Consider the following 23302-nt stretch of genomic DNA (forward strand, 5'->3'; position numbering starts at 1 on the left):
TGATGGATGTGATATCCATACGATGCAGAAGCCAGCAGAGAGATTGATTTTCAGGTATTTACAGAGCTGGATCCCAAACTTCCCGAACATTTGACAAGTCTAGATCCGGGATGTCCATTGAGACTTGGCTAGTGCCTTAAATTCATCTTTAGATCACAGAATACTGGGTATGAACAACAACACACAGCACCAAGCCCTTACAAGCTACCATCTCAGCTTTGTCCAAGGGATCAACTTGTGCAGAAGCATCTTGGAGATATTTGCTCCCCCAGTGAGAAGCATGAACACACATGACACATGAAGCTTCCTTTTATTGAATCAAACTATTGGTCCATCAAGATCGGTATTGTTGAGTCGCACTGGTGGCTCTCCAGGATTTGGTTCTCCCATTGCCTACTACCTTATCCTTTCAACTGTAGATGCCAGGACTTGAATCTGGGACCTTCTGCATGCCAAACAGATGTTCTACCAACGAGCCATGGCCCCTCCCAGTGATAAGGAAGACCTACTGCCTCTCTGTTTCAACATGGTCACCAACCATTCGCCTGTGGTAGACAGCCAAGAAGATATCATTGTCCACCGGGCAGTCATAATGGCAGGAACAGGATTTGATCATCATCATCTTGCGCACGAAGGAGTCTCCCTCCGGGCACTGGAATTCCACTTCTGCTGTGTTGGTTGTGTGCGGAGTGCAGCAGCGCCCGTCCACACAGCTGCCGCAAAACTTGGGCCGGTAAGTACGTGTGCTGGTACAGCCTGTGAACTCAAATCGGATCACTTTGCGGGGTTTTGGATTCCTCACACACTTCTTCCCCTTCTGAAAAGAGAGGACAAATCAGCTGGTGACCGAGTTCTTCCTGAGGTAGTGAACCTGCATCTTGGCTGTACCGCTTCAAACGGCTTATAGGGGAACACATGACTGAAAGCTCCTCCATGCAAACAAACAAAAATCCTCGCACTGAGAAAACTAGTGTGTCAGGAAGAGAGGCAAATACATAATCTGTCTCACTGACACATGTGTACATCCTACATGTATGGAAGTATACCTGTTTGTAAGAAACAGAGAATGCACATTCACTGTACAAATGAAACTGGGGACTAGTCCCTGGATAAATCACATGTTGACCTGTACATGCATTGGACATGACATGAGAATTAACTCATGCATAAGAAAAATCAAATGTACACTTAAACTATCAGTATTAAACTATCAAATATACACTTAACCTATCAAATGTACACTTAACCTATCAGTATTAAACCATAAGTATTGCTTCTCCAAGTATTGCTTCTATATTTTAGGCATGGTATTGTAAGATCTTTCTACTTTAATGCAGATTTAATATTAGTTTAATAAAGGTAAAGGTCCCCTGTGCAAGCACCGGGTCATTCCTGACCCATGGGGTGACGTCACATCCCGACATTTCTTAGGCAAACTTTGCTTAAGAGGTGGTTTGCCAGTGCTTTCCCCAGTCATCTTCCCTTTACCCCCAGCAAGCTAGGTACTCATTTTACCGACCTCGGAAGGATGGAAGGCTGAGTCTATCTTGAGCCAGCTACCTGAAACCAACTTCCGTCAGGATCAAACTCAGGTCATGAGTTTAATGGTTAATCTTAAATGTTCATATAGAAGAAAATAAGAAGTAAAAGTGAATAGATGGAAGAAAATAAAATTGTTTGAATAGATGGTCAATCTAGGAAAAAGTAAGGAACATTTGGCATTATGTTATGTCCTGTGCGTCTATAGTTAGGCTGTGTTTTTTCTCATTTTGCATGTCTTGTATTTGTAATTGTAAGTTTAAAATAATAATTAAAAAAGCAAGTGTACAGTGTACATGGATTATACATCCACTCACTATGACCGGTGAATTGGAGTCTAGTTTCTTGTATGGGAGGATATGTACACTCATACAAGATCCACACCTTCAAACTGAAGTGTACAGGCCAGTTACAGTTTTGTGACCTCAATTAGGGCTGAACTACACAAGACATTGGAAATCTTTGACACAAGTTCCCCTCTCTATAATTTTTCATCAGTAGTAAGCTTAGGGCCCTGATTTAGATCATGGATAGCCCGGGTTAGCCCGAACTCATCAGATCTCAGAAGCTAAGCAGGGTTGGCCCTGGTTAGTACTTGTTTGGGGCCCACCAAGGAAATCCAGGGTTGTATGCAGAGACAGGCAATGGCAAACCACCTCTGATGTGCACAGAGGCTTTGGATCAGGAACACCATGCTCATGGAAGGGGAAATAATCCTCCCCCCCCCCATGATTTTTCCTCCAATATAAATCAGGCCCCACAGATATCCTGGGTGCCCCACTAGGGGAAAACAGAGAAGAACATGTTATGGTTTTGGTATTAGGGCAAACGAGACCTCAGGGCCTCAGACAAAAGTCTTTCATTCCCTTCCATTCAGTAATGCAAGGTAAGAACCACAAAACTGGTTTCCTTCCTCCAGTATGGCTCAATGCCCCCTCCTCTGCAGCTCCTACACTGAGATGTGTGTCCATGTCCCACATTGCCACCCTCTCCTGCTGATACAATACCTTGATGCTCCTCTCCAAAGGGACATCACAGTATCGGACCACACAAAGTCTGCTCTCCTTCTCCAGTTGGCACTGGGGGTTGTTGTTGGTGACCCGCGTAGAAATGCCCATCCCGCAAGTCTTCGAGCAGGGGCTCCACTCCTTGGTCTGAACTAAGCAGTTTTCCTGGAGGTTGTTGAGCTGAAGATCGGGTTTGGGGGATGGATCATCCCTGTAAACTGAAACAGATAAGGGGACTTTGATGCGGGATGTGTGTGTGTGTAAAGTGCCGTCAAGTTGCAGCCAACTTATGGCGACCCCTTTTTTGGGGTTTTCAAGGCAAGAGACTAACAGAGGTGTTTTGCCAGTGCCTTCCTCTGCACAGCAACCCTGGTATTCCTTGGTGGTCTCTCATCCAAATACTAACCAGGGCTGACCCTGCTTAGCTTCTGAGATCTGACGAGATCAGGCTAGCCTGGGCCATCCAGGTCAGGACTTGGTGCAGGGTAGGCAACTCCAAAACAGGAAGGTTCTTAGAGGTTCTGCTTAAGTGGTTTTAGCGGGTGAGAAATAATGGTAGCTTCCTTTGCAGGATTGTCGCATGCACTAACGTGGGTTGCAAAGCATGGGTCCAGCAACAAATCCTGCACATGCGCAAACACACAATCCCATTTCCAGCAAGGGGTGGTACACCTGTGGAGCTCTGTGTGCAGTAGTTGAGCCTGGGAGCGCCATGCACGTTTCCGCTATCAAAGTGTGTGTAATACTCTATAAAGAGTATGTGTAATACTCTATAAAGAAGCCACAGCCCTCAATTTGCAAGACCTGAGCAAGGCTGTCAAACACAGGACATTTTGGAGGACGTTGGTTCATAGGGTTCCCATGAGTAGGAAGCGACTTGATGGCACTTCAGACACACAATACTTTGCACGTTACTAAGAGAGACATGTGTTCTGGAATGGTGGAGGTTCCTGGAGGGGGATGTTATAAAGCAAAAGACATTGGATTGCGTCCAGAGTAAAAAATTTCTGCTCATGGAAGGGAGTTGTAATTTCCATCAATTTCCACTCCCTGCCGCAGACCCCCAATTTGCCAGTTGTGCCATTCTTATGTGTTTTTTTATTATAATCATATTAATTTATTGTTATAAATCATATATAGGGATACAAAAAGAGAAAAAACGGAAAGGGATAAGGAATATTGATTAAATTTTAATTTATCTTATCATATTTCTACCCCCCTATGAATTACATTACGTTGTTTTTTAATCCTAAATGGATTTGTATCCATATCTTAGTGACAGAAGTGATTATTTATATCTGACTTAATTATAATTTAGTTTTAATATACTTGTAAAAGAGTCTCCATTTCTCTTGATAATGTTCTAATGAGTTGTCTTTTAGGGATTCCGTTATTTGCGCCATCGTAATATACTCCAGTTGTGCCATTCTTGAAGCTCTCCTGTCCCCAGGAGCAGCATTTTTGGGAGATCAGTGGGCTGCAGTGCGAGGCAGAAGAAGAAGAGTTGGTTTTTATATGACGACTTTCTCTACCACTTAAGGAAGAATCAAACCGGCTTACAATCACCTTCCCTTCCCCTCCCCACTACAAACACCCTGTGAGGTAGGTGAGGCTGAGAGAGCTCTAAGAGAGCTGTGACTAGCCCAAGGTCACCCAGCTGGCTTCATGTGGAGGAGTGGAGAATCAAACCCGGTTCTCCAGATCAGAGTCCACCACTCCAAACCACCACACTTAACCACTACACCACGCAGGCTTGAACCAGCCCTGACCTGTGTGTCTCACCTGCCATACCCTTTTCAAAGTGGTTCTTCTGATTGCCCCCTTCACAGTCCCACTCTTCACAACATTTGCCCGGCACCTTCACTCGGCGGGGGAACGGGCAGTCCGGGGAAGGCAGCCGCACACCGTCAGAGCAGAGGGGGATGCAGCCGATGGCGCCGTCCATGCAGATACACTGCAACTTGCAGCTGGGCTGGAAGGTCTCGCCGTTCAGATAGATTTTGCCCAGCAGATCACAGGTAGCCCCTTCATGAGCTGAAGGAAACAAGAAAGAAGTCTCTGAGCTGCGAAAAGATGACTTGGCAAAAATGGCGCCCATTGAATCAGCAGGCTCTTGATCTGGGTAGTGTAGGATGACCCCTCAGTAAGAATTAGGAGTTTGTCAGATTATGTATCATTTTGGACAAATAAGGTTAGTATGAAGTTTGATAATGTATGTTAACTTTTATGATTATTAGAGGCATCACTATATGAAGTTTTGTATTTGGTTATAGATTGATGTGAAGCTCTGATGAAGATTTTTACAAAATGGGATCAGGAGCTGGCAACCTGTCTAGTACTGAAGAGATTATTTATAGCTATTTTTCTACCAATACTGAAGAGATTATTTATAACTTTATTTATTAAGTAGTCTACTGGTGCATCATTGAAGAGATATCCGCAACATACCAAAGAACAAGCTTCAAGGACTTTATATGGACTCTTGATTCTATGCCAGTAGAATTATTGTGTATTGTTACCTTGGATGTAGTTCAGTCAGCATATATAGGTAGTTATAATGTTGGTACATAATTAAATCTATGAGTATTGTCCCTTAGCCACATGCTTTTGTATTTTGAGGTTTGCCCTCAGTAGAGTTGCCAGCCAGGCAGTGGGAGCAAAAATGGAGGGTGGAGTAACATCACACCATGAAGTGAAGCTGTGACGTTGTGCAGTGTCGCTTCCCACCTACCTCCCATTTTTGCTCTTACTGGACTGAAAAGCAGCAGCGGGTGCTAGGAGCTGGACCAAGAGATTGCCCGCTTTTCCCAGTCCCCGATGTTCTCCTGGGATAACAGAGAACCGTTCCCCTGGAGGAAATGGCAGCTTTGGAGGGCAAACTCTACGGCATCACATTCTTGCTGAGTGCCCTCCCCTCCTCAAACTCTGCCCTCCCCAGGCTCCACCCCCAAATCTCCAGGAATTTTCCAAGGCAAAGTTGACAACCCTACGAAATGGCCCATGGCCCATATATGTAGCTCCTCTGTGCTAGAAGAGCAGCTCACCTAAGCAGATCCCGCTGTCTCTGTGGGTCTTGGAGAAGTTGCAGTAGAGTCCTTTATGGTGATCGCAGGGTTTCCGGACGGAGCACGGCTCGCCAAGCTGCCGGGCACACACCTTGCAGCATCCACAGCTGTCCAGCAAAAGGCTGATGCCAACAGGGCACTGGAGGGGCTGTGTGGGACACTGGCATGGGTACAAGCATGCTCGGGATGCTACCTGCGGGATGAATGAAAAACGTTGCCAAAAAAACATGAACAGATCCTTTGCGGAACCAGTCCAATAGGAGAAGGCTATACAAGCCAAGAATCTGGAGCTCAGCTTCTCCTTTAACACCATCCCACAACAGGAAGCCAGTTCAGATTTGGACACGGCCATTTGGCTGGTCATTAGAACCTACGTTCACAGGTCCTGCTAAGTCCAGGGTGAGGGACAGTGGATAAGAGGTGGTGTGGTGGTTAAGAGCAGTGGTTTGGAGTGGTGGATTCGGATCTGGAGAACTGGGTTTGATTCCCCACTCCTCCACATGAGCGACAGCGAGAAGGCTAATCTGGTGAACTGGTTTTATTTCCCCACTCATACACATGAAGCCAGCTGGGTGACCTTGGGCTAGTCACAGCTCTCTTAGAGGTCTCTCAGCCCCACCTACCTCACAGAGTGTCTGTTGTGGGGAGGGGAAGGTGATAGTAAACTGGTTTGATTCTTCCTTAAGTGGTAGAGAAAGTCAACATATAAAAACCAATTCTTCTTCTTCTTCGCAGTTTCTGTATGAAGTCTGGATTCAGTTTGGGAACCAAGCCCATTTGCACAGAACACATCTATGTGTACAGGCCACGCACAAGTCCTTTTCAGATGTTACAACTGTGTAACAGGAGCGCACACTAACCACAATTCTCCCAATGCATCCGGTCCTCATCTTGTGTGAACGGGAGTGACATGCATATTTACCACGCGCAACAACTTCTATATGCACAAACTGACCACTGGATTTTTCAGGGTTTGCGTTTGCGCGTGGTGAATACATGCATCGCTCCTGTTCACACAACATTCTGACAGCACATATCAGGAGAACTGCAGATGGCACGCGCTTGTGTTATGTGCAGTTGGTGAGCTCCCAGTATTTGTGATTATAACAACTGAAAGGAGGTGCTTAACACCAGTCCTACTCAGGGCCGTCTTAACAGCATTATGGGCCCCTGGGCAAACCAGTGTGCTGGGGCCCCTACGACAACCACTCACAGGAATAAAAAGTAAATGATCGATAATATTAAACATATATTTATTTTATTGACACTTCAACAAAACTGGTGTTAAAACATTAAAAACATGCTGTACAGCAGCAACTAATCAACATGATGAACATTTGAACAATACACAAGGCTTGAAAAACACAATAATACTCAGTAAACCACACAGATTAGAGTATGAAATAACTACGAACTTCTCATTATAACAAGCATTTGCGGCATTTCTTTTCAGAGAGTTGCTTTATTATTGGCTTGAAGTCAGTGGTCTTCAGGATGTCATTTTCCATGCACATGAGTGAAAGCCAGTTCAAACGATGCTGCCCCATTGTGCTACAAAGCATATTTTTTATAGGTTTCAGTCTTGAAAAAGAACGTTCTCCTGTACAGTTGGTCACCATCATGCACATGTGAGTGCAATTTCAACATTCGGGAATACAGATTTCAAATTGTCTGAAATTATTTTTCTGTACAGTGCCGGGAGAGTCTCACAATTTTCATCAAGAGCCATGTAGTGCTTGAGACGCTCACATTCATTTAAAAGGTCATCATAATTCAGGTCTTTGTGATACATATTAGCCAGATGTTCACACTTTTTCTTTAGTGCATCAGAAGCAATGGTTTTCAATTCACTGAAGAAAGAAAACCGATTTCCAATCTGTGAATAAGCCTGTGCACGTTTTGTCAGTTCAAAGATTAGAGTGTCCAGAAAAGGGAGGAAAGTTTCCACCCTGAACTTTTCAGTTTTACTGAGAAGTACCTCTTCTGATCCATCATATCTACTAAGACGCACACTTCGTTTTTGTTCCCGTTTTTCCCCATCACTGTAATCTGTATCTGGACACATGCTCCTGGCTTTGAATTCATATTCACTAAATTTGTCTCTAGTTTCCAGAAGATAGGTTTTCATACACACAAAAAGATTAGTGGCAACAAGGATGTTCACATCCTTTGATTGCAGGACCTTGCTTGTTTTTTTTCATTCTTTCTAGCATGTCATTCCAAAGAATTGTGAGAAAAATTGTTTCCAGGTTTTCCATTTTTTTGCTCAATCCTTCTGCCTCTTGCCTTGCATTCACTTGCTGTTCATTGTCAGCTGATAGAGAATCCAGTGCATGTTTTATTTTCTCGAAACCCCCATACAGAGCATGAACAGCATCAAAATGTGCTGACCATCGTGTGTCAGACAAACGCTTGACCACAAAATCTTTTGCTACAGATGATGTCAATACATTCCAGCGATGAGTAGAACCAGCAAAAAATGAATACAGATGCTGAACAAAGTCAAAGAATTTTACAGTCTGTAGACAACACTCTGCTGCTTTTACTCCCACCAACTTCAGGCTGTGTCCAGCACAGGGGACATAGATGGCAAACTCATTGAGTTGATGAATCCGTGTTTGCAATCCAGTATATTGTCCAGACATATTTGAGGCATTATCGTATGACTGACCACGGCAGTTTGATAGTGGAATGTTTTTCTCATTAAGAAAATCCACAACAGTGTCTGTTAGATCCTTTGCTCCATGAGAAAAGATGGGGATGAACATCAAGAAACGTTCCACAGGCTCACAGCCTTTGATGTATACGACAGTAAATGTCAGTTGATCTGTGTGCAAGATGTCTGGAGTGGAATCTACACTTATTGAATAATACTTTGACTCTTTTACTTCTTCAAGAATAGTACAAAGAACCTGTTGTCCCATTAATTCAATAAATTCCTCACAAATATCTGCAGACAAATATGACGGATTCCCTTTTCCAGGATTTCCATACATTTTGAGATGTTTTTCCAAGAAAAGGTCAAAATCACTCAGCAGCTCTAGTATACCTAAATAGTTGCCATTTTTTGCTGACTCAATAATCTGATTTTCTCCACGAAATGGCAAACCTCTGGAGGCAAGAAAGCAAATTACAGAAACCACACGTGTCAATACTTTATGCCAATATTCATGCTCTGAGCGATGTTGCTCAAGTAATAAAGAATCTACACTTCCAGTTTCTTTATGCCTTATCAAATATGCTGTCATGCACTTTCTATGTTCTTCTCCATTTTCATGTTCTACAATAACATTGCTGTGCTTCCAGTCATTGAACCCCGATGTAGCAAAGGGAGATTCTTTCTTGGACAATAGGTGACATACAAAGCAGTACAAACGACCTTGGGATGGTGAATAGAGTAGCCATTCACGTTTTACACACTTGCCATTTCGCAGTTCACGTTTGAACACATCGTTTGATAAATACCTTGCCTTCATATTCTCTGCTCCAGCTGTTTTATACACTCTGCGTGAGTTTGAAAGGTTGCTATCATGATTCTGACATGATGAGGGCCCACTACGAATCCAGTAATCTATTGTGTTAGTATCATTAATGTTCCATAGCCCCGGATCTGTGTCTTGGATTGCAAACGCCTTTACTGTTACAGATTTGGCTATTTCCTCTTGTAAAATGTCACCACCAGCAGCAAAAGGCAATGATGGTATGTCTGCTGAAACTGGATGATTGGTAGCAGGAACGGATGTAGATGTGGATGCTATATCTGAAGGAATGGTATGAGTGGCTGTCGTTGCACTGGTGTTGAGTCACGATGTTAATTTTGGATGTTTTCCTATTTTCTCCTTCTCCTCTACAGCTCTCTTCCTCTTCTGTGCTCCACTCAAAACATTACATTTCATTTCTGCTGAAAGGGTTATTCACCTGGAAATATATATCTTAAATATTTAGTCCCACACCAGTCCGATGTAAAGTTATATTATAGAAGTGTGCTTGCAACAAGACTTAAATATTTAAACATTCTGCTTCCATAATGAACGTGTCATTCCTTTAATTGTTCAAACAGTCTTTATTCTTAATACAAACTCTCTACTATGTGCTGATTCACAAAACTGCTGGACAAGACCTAGATACTTACTGGCATAGCTAGGGTGTCTGGCACTGATCTAGCCTCATCTATGTATAGGTCTACCAGACTACATTCAACAATTTTCTCAACTTGCACAATTAAAAAGCTTATCCATTCATATATTCACAAACTATCAATACCTGGTTATTAGTACTGCATCATAAATTCATAATCTTAAATAACCACTACATGATTACCGTACAAGTGTTCAATGTTGTGATTGAACCTCAGGTTCAATCACTAATAATCTATGCATAGCCCTATACCTGGTTTCATAAACAATGTATAAACATATCCAATAATCATGTCATTGCTATTAATAGTACTATAGTAGGTCTAATGTTAGTAATGTCAACTGAGTTGAAGTGACGTAACATATACGCTAAATTACATTATACAGCACGAGATCCATACACATAGGCCTACATGCAAGTGAGGTGGCACTGGGGCAGAGGTGACTGCAATACTAACCCAGGGATACTAAATCAGAAACAAATCACAATGTCCATTTGTAACACAATAAAATTGCAGCAAATATTATTTTATAGTTTAGTATAGTCTAGACTACTGTGTAGTAGTATTTATTTATGGCAAGTCACTTAAGATACACAGATTAGCATAGGGCCACAATGCTCGTGCCCATCGGGCCCATGCGTTAAGTGCCCATCGGGCCCATGCGTTAAGATGGCCCTGTCCTACTTCCCTTGCCCTTGCTTCCCTCTCCTTCCCTCCACACCACTGTCAGTTCATGTGTGGACTGCACAACATATTTGCACAGCTGTCCTCCCAGTACCCTGAGTAACAGGTGCTGCCCAAAATCATTCCAATGCCAGGAAAAAAAATCCACACTGGGGCTCTGTGCAAACATTGGATCACTCCCTGTTCCCATCTGTTCGGTCTACAAGTCAAAACAAGATTCCCCACCCCCTCTAACCCGCTAGCACCCGTTAGCACTGCAGGCTGAACCTGGGAACCTGGGAAATTAAATGAGTCAATGTTCTTTCTGCTTCATATAACCCTTGCTAACCCCAAAGCCTCCAGGAAGAGAAGCCGGCTCTCCTCTCCACAGCTGTAAAAAAAAGCCTCCAATCTGATCAGTGAACCACACCGATCTCACCTCAGGAAAAGTGTTCACGTACACAAGCCGTGTCAAAAGCATCAGGTCGCTGCTTTATGATTCATCATATGCATTTGAGAGGGATTAGCAGAGTCACTATTATGAAACTCAGTACATTTTTAGAGACTCTTTTGGGATTCTGGGATGAGGTTCATGGAGTAGAAGATAAAAACAAACAATACAGTCAATGTGGTTAGCATGTTCAAATCCCTACTCGGCCATTAAGCTCACATGTGTTCCTCTACTACAGCTTTGTTGCGCCTTAAAGACCAACCGTGCCTTGATCCAGATGGTTCAGGTCAGCCCGATCTTGTCAGATCTCAAAAGTTAAGCAGGGTTGGCTCTGGTTGGTACGTGGATGACAGACCACCAAGGAAGTCCAGGATTGCTACACAGAGGCAGGCAGGGACAAACTGCCTCTGCCCATCTCTTGCTTTGAAAACACGAGGGGGTCATCAAGTTGGCTGAGACTTGACGGCACCCCCCAAAGATGAGCAATATATTCAGTAGCCTTTAAGATATGTAATATGTCCCTTCGATCAGCCTCTGTACCCGAGGACTGGAGAATGGCCAATGTAACACCCATTTATAAAAAAGGTTCCAGGAGGGACCCAGGAAATTACAGACCAGTTAGCTTAACGTCTGTTCCGGGTAAATTAGTGGAAAGCATTATTAAAGATAGAATTGTCAAGCATATAGAAGGGCAAGGTCTGCTGGGCAAAACCCAACATGGCTTCTGTAAGGGTAGGTCCTGTCTCACTAACCTATTAGAGTTTTTTGAAAGCGTCAATAAGCATGTGGACAGGAATAAGCCTGTGGATATTGTGTATTTGGATTTCCAAAAAGCTTTTGACAAAGTCCCCCTCCAAAGACTGCTAAGCAAACTTCATAGTCACGGGATAAAAGGACACGTCCTCTTATGGATTGAGAGTTGGCTGAAAAATAGGAAGCAGAGAGTAGGAATCAATTGTCACTTCTTCCAATGGCGGGATGTGAGTAGTGAGGTGCCTCCGGGATCTGTGTAGGGACCAGTGCTTTTCAACCTGTTCATCAATGACCTGGAGTTGGGGTTAAACAGTGAAGTAGCCAAGTTTGCAGATGACACCAAATTATTTAGGGTGGTTAAAACAAAATCGGACTATGAAGAGCTCCAGAAGGATCTCTGCATACTGGAAGAATGGGCATTAAAATGGCAAATGAAATTCAATGTAAGTGTAAAGTGATGCATATTGGGACAAAAAATCCCAACTTCACATATATACTGATGGGATCTGTGATGGCAGTGACAGACCAAGAAAGGGATCTTGGGGTGGTAGTGGATAGCTCAATGAAGATGTCAACCCAGTGTGCGGCTGCTGTAAAAAAGGCAAATTCCATGCTGGCTATAATTAGACGAGGAATAGAGAATAAAACTGCTGATATCATACTGCCCTTGTACAAATCTTCCACACTTGGAAGACTGTGTACAGTTCTGGTCACCACACCTAAAAAGGGATATTACAGAGCTTGAGAAGGTGCATAAAAGAGCAACCAAAATGATTAGGGGACTAGAGCAACTGTCCTATGGGGAGCGGTTAAGACACTTAGGGCTGTTTAGCTTGGAAAGAAGGCGGCTGAGGGGAGACATGATAGAGGTCTATAAAATTATGCATGGTTTGGAGAGAGTGGACAGGGAGAGGTTTTTCTCCCTCTCCCATAATACTAGAACATGGGGACATCTGCTAAAGCTGGAGGGTGAGAGATTCAAAACAGATAAAAGGAAATATTTTTTCACACAACGCATAGTTAAATTGTGGAACTCTCTGCCCCAGGATGTGGTGATGGCTGCCAGCTTGGAGGGCTTTAAGAGGGGAGTGGACATATTCATGGAGGAGAGGGGTATTCATGGCTATTAGTTAGAATGGATACTAGTCATGCTGCATACCTATTCTCTCTAGTATCAGAGGAGCATGCCTATTATTTTGGGTGCAGTGGAACACAGGCAGGATGGTGCTGCTGCAGTCGTCTTGTTTTTGGCTTCCTAGAGGCACCTGGTTGGCCACTGTGTGAACAGACTGCTGGACTTGATGGGCCTTGGTCTGATCCAGCAGGGCCTTTCTTATGTTCTTATGTTCTTATGTACCTCAAGACTCTTTGTTGCGGCAGGGAATACAGTTTAGATCAAGTTTATGGCAGAAGTCAGCAGACTAGGGGATGTATGGTGATAGTGAAGAGATATCCTTTGATGATGACAGGCAAAGGAAGGGCCATTGCATAGTGGTAGAGTGCATACTGTGCACAGAGAACATCTCAGAGAAGGATATCAGAAAGCAGGAAAGATCATAGAGTTGGAAGGGACCACCAGGGTCATCTAGTCCAACCCCTGCACAATGCAGGAAATTCCAAACTACCTCCCCCCCTCACACACACACACCCAGTGACCCATACTCCATGACCTTTCTGTGCCTGAGCCTCTGGACAGCTGTTACCAGGCAGAGTACTCAGCTTGATGGACTAGATGGGAGCCAGCGTGGTGTTGTGGTTAAAAACGGTGGTTTGGAGCAGTGTACGCTGATCTGGAGAACCAGGTTTGACTCCCCACTCCTCCACATGAACGGCAGACGCTAATCTGGTGAAATGGGCTGGTTTCCCCACTCCTCCACATGAAGCCAGCTGGGTGACCTTTGGCCAGCTTCAGCTCTCCTAGAGCTCTCTCAGCCCCACCTACCTCACAGGGTGTCTGTTGTGGGGAAGGGAAGGTGATTGTAAGCCGGTTTGATTCTTCCTTAAGTGGTAGAGAAAGTCGGCATTTAAAAATCACCTCCTCCTCCTCTTCTTCTTGCCTGACTCAATATACGGAGGTTTTCTGTGATGTTCATTACCAGAGGTAAGTCCAGTACAGATCAGATGCACCACCACAGGCAGCGCTCCTATAGAGAAGTATCATGTGGCATCCTCCATAGCAAGACCCATCAAGAGTCATGTTTCTAATCCCAATGAAAATCTTAAGGTCTTTCCAGACAATTAGTTTATTGGCATAACTATAAAGGCAGGATCCACATTCCCCCGCCTACAAAGTACTCTTCCTGTTTGAGTGCCAGAGAAACATCTGCACAAACATCATTATTATTATCACTTGAGGGGGGGGGTTTCCTTCCACTCGCACATCTATTGCTGTTGCGGCTGCTACAGGAAATGAGATTGCAGAAGTCTCGCAGGCACATATTGGGCAGTAGCTGTGACGTTCCATATCATGAGCAACACATCTTCCCACCATAAGACGCTTTAGAATTAGTAGCTGACAAGTGGGGGCCTGTGGGACTTGTGTGGGGTGGGGGGAGAATCCTATCCTCCTCGCCGCCATGACTGATCCCAGGCCTGGCACAGCTCTGAGACACTGCCGCGGTATGGCTGAGCCTGGCACAGCTCCCAGCCTCCACCTGCTGCCACCATACCCAGAGCAGCTCCCGGGCTCTGCCTACTGCCACCATGTCCACTATGGCTCCTGGCCTCTACCGCCATGCCTAGCGTGGCTCCTGGCCTCTGCCAGAGGAGAAATGTGGATTGTTTGCACATGCGCAGACAATGCTCTTTATTTGGGGGGATTAAACGACCCAATATAATTTTTAAAGGTTTTGATTTTTCTGCAAACCCCATTGGAGGGGGTCCCCCAACTGTTTTGTGTCAGCGTGACCCCAATACGCAGATTTAAGTATCCACAGTTGGGCCCACACTTGACTATGAGATATAACACAAGTTCTTGGGGGTTCTGTGCTTTTTGAGCATGCTGCTGCAGTGCTGGGACTGTCATCCAACTCTTTTTTAATATAAAAGCTCAAAAAGCAGCAACTACAGTCCTATCTACCACTGCACTCCCCCTGGAGGTTCACCTTAATGCCTATCCTATCCTTTTTTAGGCAGCAGGCCAAACATTCCTTTTCAACCACGCTTTTAAGTAAGGGGGGCATTTATTTACTTCTTTCTACCCGTCCTCTCTTCCCAAAAGCAGCTTGCGTCATTCTCCTCACCTCCATTTTACCCTCACAACAACCCTGTGAGGTAGATTAGGCTGAGGGTATGTGACTGCCCCAAGGTCACCCAGCAAGCTTCCATGGCAGAGTGGGGATTCGAACCAGGTTCTCCCATTTCCTAGTCCAACACTCTAATCACTCCACCACATCGGCTTTTCTAGCCTGAGGACTCTCTTTTGTGTTAATGCAAATTTTTATGCTCTGTCTACTTTTTAATTGTTTAATTTTATGCCTCTTTCTAATGGCTGCATGTGTTGCATTGGGACACGCTGTAGTGTGCCACAAATCTGTCCACATCACCCTTCAACCGTTCATAGAAGGAAACAGGGGTGCGCTTGTGCGCAAACCTTGTACCAAAGCATCTCTCGCTGAGTTCTCTCTCTCCCTCCCCCCATCTGCAGTGTGCTGTATTTGCTGACTTTTGCTCATCCTGGCACTGACTTTTCAAACAGGATGTTAGTAAACTGATCATAAAAGTTTCCTCCCCACTCCCCTTCAAGAATGTGGAATGGAACACTTAATTGCAGGGCAGATCTGGTTCTAGAAATAGCTGTAACTCATCGACTTGGCAATTACGTAATCTCAATGGGTTGCATCCAGCCAGCTTTTCAGTTAAAAAAAGGGACGCGGGGAAATCCACTTCGACCATGAAAAGGTCCATGTTGGGTATCATGGGACCTGAGAGAGACACAGGCTTCAATAAGGAGGGGATAGGGTTAGATCGTGTGAAAAAAAATGGGCTAGATCCAACCCAGTAGGTAGTTATGAGGGTCTAGAAGAGAAATAGAGCTCTGCGGCGCAGAGTGGTAACCTTCAGTACTACAGGCCAAGCACTGCTCACAACCTGAGTTTGATCCTGATGGAAGTTGGTTTCAGGTAGCCGGTTCAAGGTTGACTCAGCCTCCCATCCTTCCGAGGTCGGTAAAATGAGCTTGCTGGGGGTAAAGGGAAGACGACTGGGGAAGGCACTGGCAAACCACCCTGTAAACAGAGTCTGCCTAGTAAACGTCGGGATGTGACGTCACCCCATGGGTCAGGAATGACCCGGTGCTTGTACAGGGGGCTACCTTTACCTTTAGAAAGGAAATGGTGAGCTGACATTTTATGCCGATGCACTTGCATTTATTTAAGTTTAAAAATATTATTTATTAAATTTACTTCATTTATACCCTTCTTTTCTCCCCAATGGGAACTCATGGCTTGCAGTGTTTTATTTTTATCTCACAACAGCCCTAAGAGGTAGGCTAGGCTGAGGATTTATGACTGGCCAAGGTCACCCAGCCAGCTGCTACAGCAGAGTGGGGATTCAAAAACTGGTGTCCCACATCTTAGTCCAATAGTCTAACCACTATACTTTCACATAGCTCATATTAACCAATATATTATAATAGTCCCAGTCAGATATTTAACATCCAGATCCCCAGAACTGGGGCTGAAAGCTGAGGAACTTTAGTACATTTATCCACACACTAACAACTTTTCTAGAAAAAGGAAAATTATCTTTAATGCTTCACCTGCAAAAGGCACAATGGGGACAGTGTTTTACCAGGGACAGACACCAGAAATAAGAGGGACTTTCTCCAGTAAACAGGGAGGGGTGGAACGCATGAATGAGCAATGTTTGTTTGTTTGCAGTCTTCTGCGCAATTGCTTCGTTTTACAGGGAATTTCATTCATCCAGGCTGGCATGAAATCAGGAAGCAGAAGTTTTACCCATGCCTCATGCTGGCTAGTCTGACACTCATAAAAACAAAACCCTCCTCAATGTTCCAAATCCAGTGCCATGCGCTGGCACTTCTCACAATCCTCCCAGCTTTGTGCATCATGCGGTCAAGTCACAGCCGACTCGTGGCGACCCCTCATGGGGTTTTCAAGGCAAGAGACGAACAGAGGTGGTTTGCCATTGCCTGCTTCTGGGTAGCGACCCTGGACTTCCTTGGCGGTCTCCAGTCCGAGTACTAACCAGGTCTGACCCTGCTTCGCTTCTGAGTCAAGCTCAGGCTAGTGCCCACAATAAAATTCCAGATTGTTTTGTCTAATGTCCGCCAATAGCAACCAGGGCCTCTTTCTACTTTATACCTATGTGGAGTTGGATCTTTGGCCAAACTATCTAAGCAGTGGCTGGGAGAGGCAGATCACAAGAGGATGGTGCCAGCACACTGCAGAGGGTTAATTTGCCCCTGTTGGCAGCATGGGAGGTGAGGGCATTGCCTCTTGGACCTGACCACGGGTGGTGCGGGTGGAAGCACTTGGTGCCTCAAGACAATCAGATAATTTTAGACTCTGCACGGCTTAGCTCTGAAGCCTCGGTTCTGCTCATGCTGCATCCTTATCCCTTTGCAGAGGCACAAAAAGCATCCCTCTGGTGCCAGCACAGTAGCTGCACAGTAGAGGGAAAGGGCCCCCTCAGCTTAGGATCTGAGCCACTGGTCTTATGGGGGGTCCCTCTGTAGATGGTGCTGGATCTCTCAAATGACCTGCTGAACCCACGAGTCAAGACCCTGGATTCTCATTCCAAAGTCTGGCTCTGGCATCATCCCTAAATAAATTAAATGACCCTGGATCCAAAGAAGAAGAAGAGGAGTTGGTTTTTATATGCCGACTTTCTCTACAACTTAAGGAAGAATCAAACTGGCTTACAATCACCTTCCCTTCCCCACAGCAGACACCCTGGGAGGTAGGTGGGGCTGAGAGAGTGTGACTAGCCCAAGGTCACCCAGCTGGCTTCATGCGTAGGAGTGGGGAAACAAAACCAGTTCACCAGATTAGCCTCTGCGGCTCATGTGGAGGAGCGGGGAATCAATCCTGGTTCCCCAGATCAGAGTCCACCGCTCCAAACCACCGCTCTTAATCACTACATCATGCTGGCTCTCGATTGAGATACAATAAACTAGAAAAGCCAAGTCCTGCTGAATGCATTGAAGAATCAGGCTGGACACAATCCTCCAATGGAGAGGGGCCGTGGTGCAGTGGTGAAGCATCTGCTTGGCATGCAGGAGGTCCCAGGTTCAATCCCTAGCATCTCCACTAAAAAACGAGGTAAGAGCTGATGTGCATGACCACTGCTCGAGAACTTCATCCTCATCACTCTCCTCTGCACTTCATTTCTACGGTGACTTTCTATCAAAAAGTACCCCAGTCACCTTACTTAAATATATATATATATTGTAAAAATTATAAAATCAATCAGTACTGCAAAATATCATGTGGAGGCGGCCACACAGAAGGTACATAATAACTCACAAGAACTTCATCAGGGAGAAACCGTGAACTCAGTCGACTGCTTGCAAGAGGTTCTTGCTCCTATGCTGAAAATTCCAACGTAGCCTAGTAAGGCAAGCTTTGAGTGCCAACACATTGGGGTGGATCCAACTAGGTTTTCCTCTGGTGGACAAGGGAGGGGCTATGGCGCAGTGGTAGAGCATCTGCTTGGCATGCAGAAGGTCCCAGGTTCAATCCCCAGCATCTCTAGTTAAGGGACTAGGCAAGTAGGTGATGTGAAAGTCCTAAGCCTGAGACCCTGGAGAGCCTCTGCCAATCTGAGTAGACAATACTGACTTTGATGGACCAAGGGTCTCTTTTGTAACGCAGTGTAACACAGCTTCATGTGTTCATGGTCTCTTTTGACCACCAGCACGCTTATGCGACGTGCATGGGGGAAAGCCATGCAGGATAGAGGGGATGAAGCAAGGGGAATAGGGTGAGATTCTGCAGGAAAGTTGGCTGAATCCAACCTAATATATGGATTAAAAGGACCAATGTGAAAACTATTTCTAAAGAGGATAAAACACTCTTGGCATGAAAGATCTCATCAATGAGTCATTCAGAGATTCAAAGGGGAGAGTCAAGATATTCTCCTTGAAGCTAAGAGGGGAAGGAGCTGCTTCCAATGCACAGGGCTATTTTTATAATGAATACCCAACAAGCTTCCATTGTTCCTATTGAGCAGGGACAATCCCTCGGTTTTGGAATCTGTCCTGGAAAATCACGGTCCCTATTTTTTGTCTTTTAGGGATGAAAAATTGGTTAAAAGGTCTGTGAGCAGCTAGAGCTTCGGGGCTCCGCTCTCCCCCCAAGAGCTCTGGAAGTTAAATCTTCAAATGAGGAGTGCCAAGTCTCACCCACCCTACCCAATGGGGATATCTGTTGCAATCTATTCTCTTGCAAGTTCACCAGGACCATTTTTTTTTATCCTGAGATAGTTAAAACCCTGCTTTTCTGCCCCAGTGGGCACCCAAAGCGAATTACATCATTCCCCTTTCCTCCATTTTAGCCTCACAACAACCCTGTGAGGAAGGACAGACTGAGTGTGTGTGACTGACCCAAGCCCACCCAGCAAGCTTCCATGAAGAGTAGGGATTCAAACATGGGTTTCCCATACACACAACAATGCTTCTCACACTCCCCCCACAGAAGAAGAAGAAGAGGAGGAGGAGGAGGAATTGGTTTTTATATGCTGACTTTCTCCACCACTTAAGGAAGAACCAAACCAGCTTACAATCACCTTCCCTTCCCCTCCCCACAACAGACACCTTGTGAGATAGGTGGGGCTGAGAGAGCTCGAAGAGAGCTGTGACCAGCCCAAGGTCACCCAGCAGGCTTCTTGAGGAGGAGTGGGGGAGTGGGGAAACCAACCCAGTTCTCCAGATTAGCCTCCGCTGCTCATGTGGAGGAGTGGGGAATCAAACCCGGTTCTCTAGATTAGAGTCCACCGCTCCAAACCACTGCTCTTAACCATCAAACCACACTGGCTCTCAGGTGTTTGTGTGTCCTCTTTGAGACATCCTATGCTAAAACACAGCATAAGCCCAGAGGAGACTATCTAGCTGCTGCCTCCCAGAGTTAGTAAGCCACCATGCCTGTGAATTTTCAGCAAAAAAAAAAAAACCCGCTCCTCTGGCTGTTTGGTTGTTCTCATCTTCGGCAGCATTACAGGGAGAGCAGCCGTAAGGCGCAGTGGCAAGAACGTCAGGGGAGACCAGAGTTCAAATCCCCATTCTGCCATGAAGCTTGCCAAGTGACCTTGAGCAAATCATTCTCTCTACCTGACCTACCTCGCAGGGTCGTTTGTGAAGGTTAAATGGGGAGGGGAGAACCACAGATGCTATCCTCCTGACCTCATTGGAGGAAATGCAAGATGAAAAGGCAAGAGGCAGAGGGAATAATCCTAAGAAGATCTACTCAAAAGTAAGTCTCATAATTTCCCCCTGTGGAGCTCACTCCCAGGAGAGTGTTCGTAGGACAGCAGCAAAAAGGACAGAAAAACCGAGTGTCTTACTCTTACGTAAAATTACTGTTTGGAAGCCCATTGACTTCAACTCTGGGTGCAACTCTGCTCAGAGTTGCCCTGTCCACAAAATGCACCGGGGGAGAGGAACACACATGAACACATGAAGCTGCCTTATACTGAATAAGACCCTTGGTCCATCAAAGTCAGTCTTGTCTACTCAGACCAGCAGCAGCTCTCCAGGGTCTCACACAGGGGTCTTTCACATCACCTACCTGCCTAGACCCTTTAACTGGAGATGCCATGGATTGAACCTGGTACCTTCTGCATGCCAAGCAGATGCTCTGCCACTGAGCCACAGCCTCTCCCCGAGGCTAGTACTGCTTCTCTGGACGATGCACACAGAGGGAACAAATTGCTCTCAGCGAAAAACCTTCCAAGCCAGGCCAGCAATACTCCTCCTGCCCAGCACTCAGTTTGTTCAGCACGTGCCTAAGCCCATTCATTCCATACAAGACATCAGCTGCCAGCAGAGGGTATCTTGGTACATACCCAGCCAGGCTCAAGGAGGACGAGGAAGAAGGTGGACGTTAAGATCGCCCCAACGCTGTCGTACATCCTGAGGGGTTTTTTCTTGCCTCGCCTATCCTTCCTTCTCCGTCTTTTCGGAGGGCGCAGCTCTCCGGCTCATCTTTAAATAGCCTCCTCCGAGGGGTGTGTGCAGATGTGAGTGACAACCTGGAGCGCGGCCCAAAAGAGGGTGCAACAGAAAATGTACTGGATTCCAGCGGAAAGAGAGATCCTCCCCCTCTTCAGAATCCCTGCAGGCCTGGCAGTAGAGTCTGGGACACAGGCATAGCATTCTACAAGGGGGGGTGACCGATACTGCCAGTCAACCCCTTTTTAGATTAAAAACAAAACAAAACCTGGGGTGTCTTTTCCTTCTTTCATCTCGAAAGCATGTCCTACGGAATGATATTCACAGACTCTTCCCTCCCTCTCCCCACCTCCCCTGGGATTCATTTCTGTTGGCTCTCCAAGCTGCACTGTTAAAGAAATGCGAAGGCTCGGAGGAGGAAAGGGGTGGAATGATCAGCTGCCAGGAAAAATAGTTCGGTGCCAAGAGCGACAACGGTGTGCATCAACACATGTGCTCCAGGGGGATGTGGAGCAGCAGAGGTGCCAACATTTCTGCTGGCTGCGATCACCTGTCCTGGGGGGAGTTGCCAACCTCCAGGTGGGAACTGGAGTTCTCCTATATTATTATGCATGGTGTTACGCATGGTATGGAGAGAATGGGCAGGGAGAAGCCGTTCTCCCTCTCTCACCATACTAGAACGCGGGGTCATCTGCTGAAGCTGGAGGGTGGGAGATTCAAAACATAAAAGGAAGTATTTCTTCACACAGCGGATAGTTAAATTGTGGAACTCCCTGCCCCAGGATGTGGTGATGGCTGCCAACTTGGAAGGGTTTAAGAGGGGAGTGGACAAGTTCATGGAGGAGAGGGCTATCCTTGGATACTAGTCATGATGCATACTTATTCTTTCCAGGATCAGAGGAGCATGCCTATTATATTAGGTGCTTTGGAACACAGGCAGGATAATGCTGCTGCAGTTGTCTTGTTTGTGGGCTTCCTAGAGGCACCTGGTTGGCCTCTGTGTGAACAGATTGCTGGACATGATGGGCCTTTCTTTCTGGCCAGCATGGCCTTTCTTATGTTCTTATTTTCTGCTGATCTGCAGAATACAGAGATAATCTTCCCTAGAGTCCATGCAAGAAACTACACAGACTAGGGTTGCCAGCTCTGGGTTGGGAAATATCTGGAGATTAGGGGGTGGTAGAGCCTGAAGAGGGCGGGGTTTGGGGCGGGGAGGGACTTCAATGGGGTATAATGCCATAGAATCCATCTTCCAAATCAGACCTTTTCTCCAGGTGAACTGATCTCTGTCACCTGGAGATCAGTTGTAATCCCAGAATATCTCCAGCCACCACTTAGAAGTTGGCAACCCTATGTAACACAACTATTGTGCTGAACTCCAGCTACTCCTTCCAGGAGGAGGGGCTGTGGCTCAGTGGTAGAGCATCTGCTTGGCATGCAGAAGGTCCCAGGTTCAATCCCCGGCATCTCCAGTTAAAGGGACTAGGCAAGTAGGTGATGTGAAAGACCTCTGCCTGAAACCCTGGAGAGCTGCCGCCGCTCCGAGTAGACAATACTGACTCTGATGGACCAAGGGTCCGATTCAGTATAAGGCAGCTTCATGTGTTCATGTGAGCAGTTGTGGCTCAGTGGTAGAGCACATGCTTTGCATGTCCGAAGGTCCTGGGTTCAACTCTTGCCATCTCCTCTTTAAAAGATTAGGTAGATGATGATGTGAAAGAGCTCCACCAGAGACCCCTGCCAGGCGATACTGAGCTTGAGGGACCAATGGTCTAATTCAATACAAGGCAGCTTCATGGGCTCACTGTGCCACAAGGAAATTATAGGTTTAGGTGACACAATCTGTGGAATGGAATGGGCAATGATACCATTTCCAACACTCCAGATTAAGAAATCTCCATAGGATACCCATACCAGAATGCCTATGATATTTTTTCCTATGCTGTATTTATTTATGTACTGCATTTTTATCCCACACTCCTCCAAGGAGCTCAGGGCAGCTTCTGGCTGTCTCCCCTCCTACGTTTTACCTTGACAACAACCCTGCGCTGTAGGCTCTCCTTTTTTGGCACATGACTCAGGGGGATTTGGGATATGTCTTCCTTCCTTAGACCCTGCCCCTTCAAACCTCCCACCTGCAGACCTTCCTTGTAACTGAAGAAATTAGGGGGAGGCACCTCCTGCTGAGGCGGGACACAGTTGTTCAGCCCACACTTCCTTCAAAGAGCTCAGGGTGGCATATATCAGTCTCTCTTCTATGTTTTATCCTCACAACGATCTTGTGAGGAAGGTTAGGCTGAAGCTGCATCCACACAGCAATGGTTCTCCACCTTACTTCGCAGTGGCATTCACAGGGGCAATACAGTCCATATGATCAGCCGAGCAGAGATCTGCTCCCCATTCTGGCTGTCTTGCAGCTTCCCCTCCCCATTCTCTCCCAGGCAATTCGGACAAAAAAACGACTGCACCATTCCCCTTGTATCTCTGCAATGAAAAGACTATAGGCATTAAAATGCTGAGGAACTAGTAAATTGCAGCTTTCAGTCATGCAATCTT

General features: G+C 45.8%; 1 protein-coding gene across 1 annotated transcript; it reads right to left on the bottom strand.

Annotated features, from left to right (window-relative positions):
• Window positions 1-505: 505 nt before the first annotated feature.
• On the bottom strand, window positions 506-20706 carry LOC130475025 (CCN family member 2-like). The gene is made up of 5 exons (XM_056846730.1): window positions 20641-20706; window positions 5591-5804; window positions 4329-4580; window positions 2547-2764; window positions 506-817 (listed from the first exon to the last, which is right to left on the bottom strand). Exons 1-5 carry the CDS (start codon window positions 20704-20706, stop codon window positions 506-508), a joined length of 1062 nt encoding a protein of 353 aa, XP_056702708.1.
• Between the last annotated feature and the right edge of the window lie 2596 nt (window positions 20707-23302).

The sequence above is a fragment of the Euleptes europaea genome, chromosome 3 (genome assembly GCF_029931775.1).
Source record: "Euleptes europaea isolate rEulEur1 chromosome 3, rEulEur1.hap1, whole genome shotgun sequence".
Taxonomy (NCBI): domain Eukaryota; kingdom Metazoa; phylum Chordata; class Lepidosauria; order Squamata; family Sphaerodactylidae; genus Euleptes; species Euleptes europaea.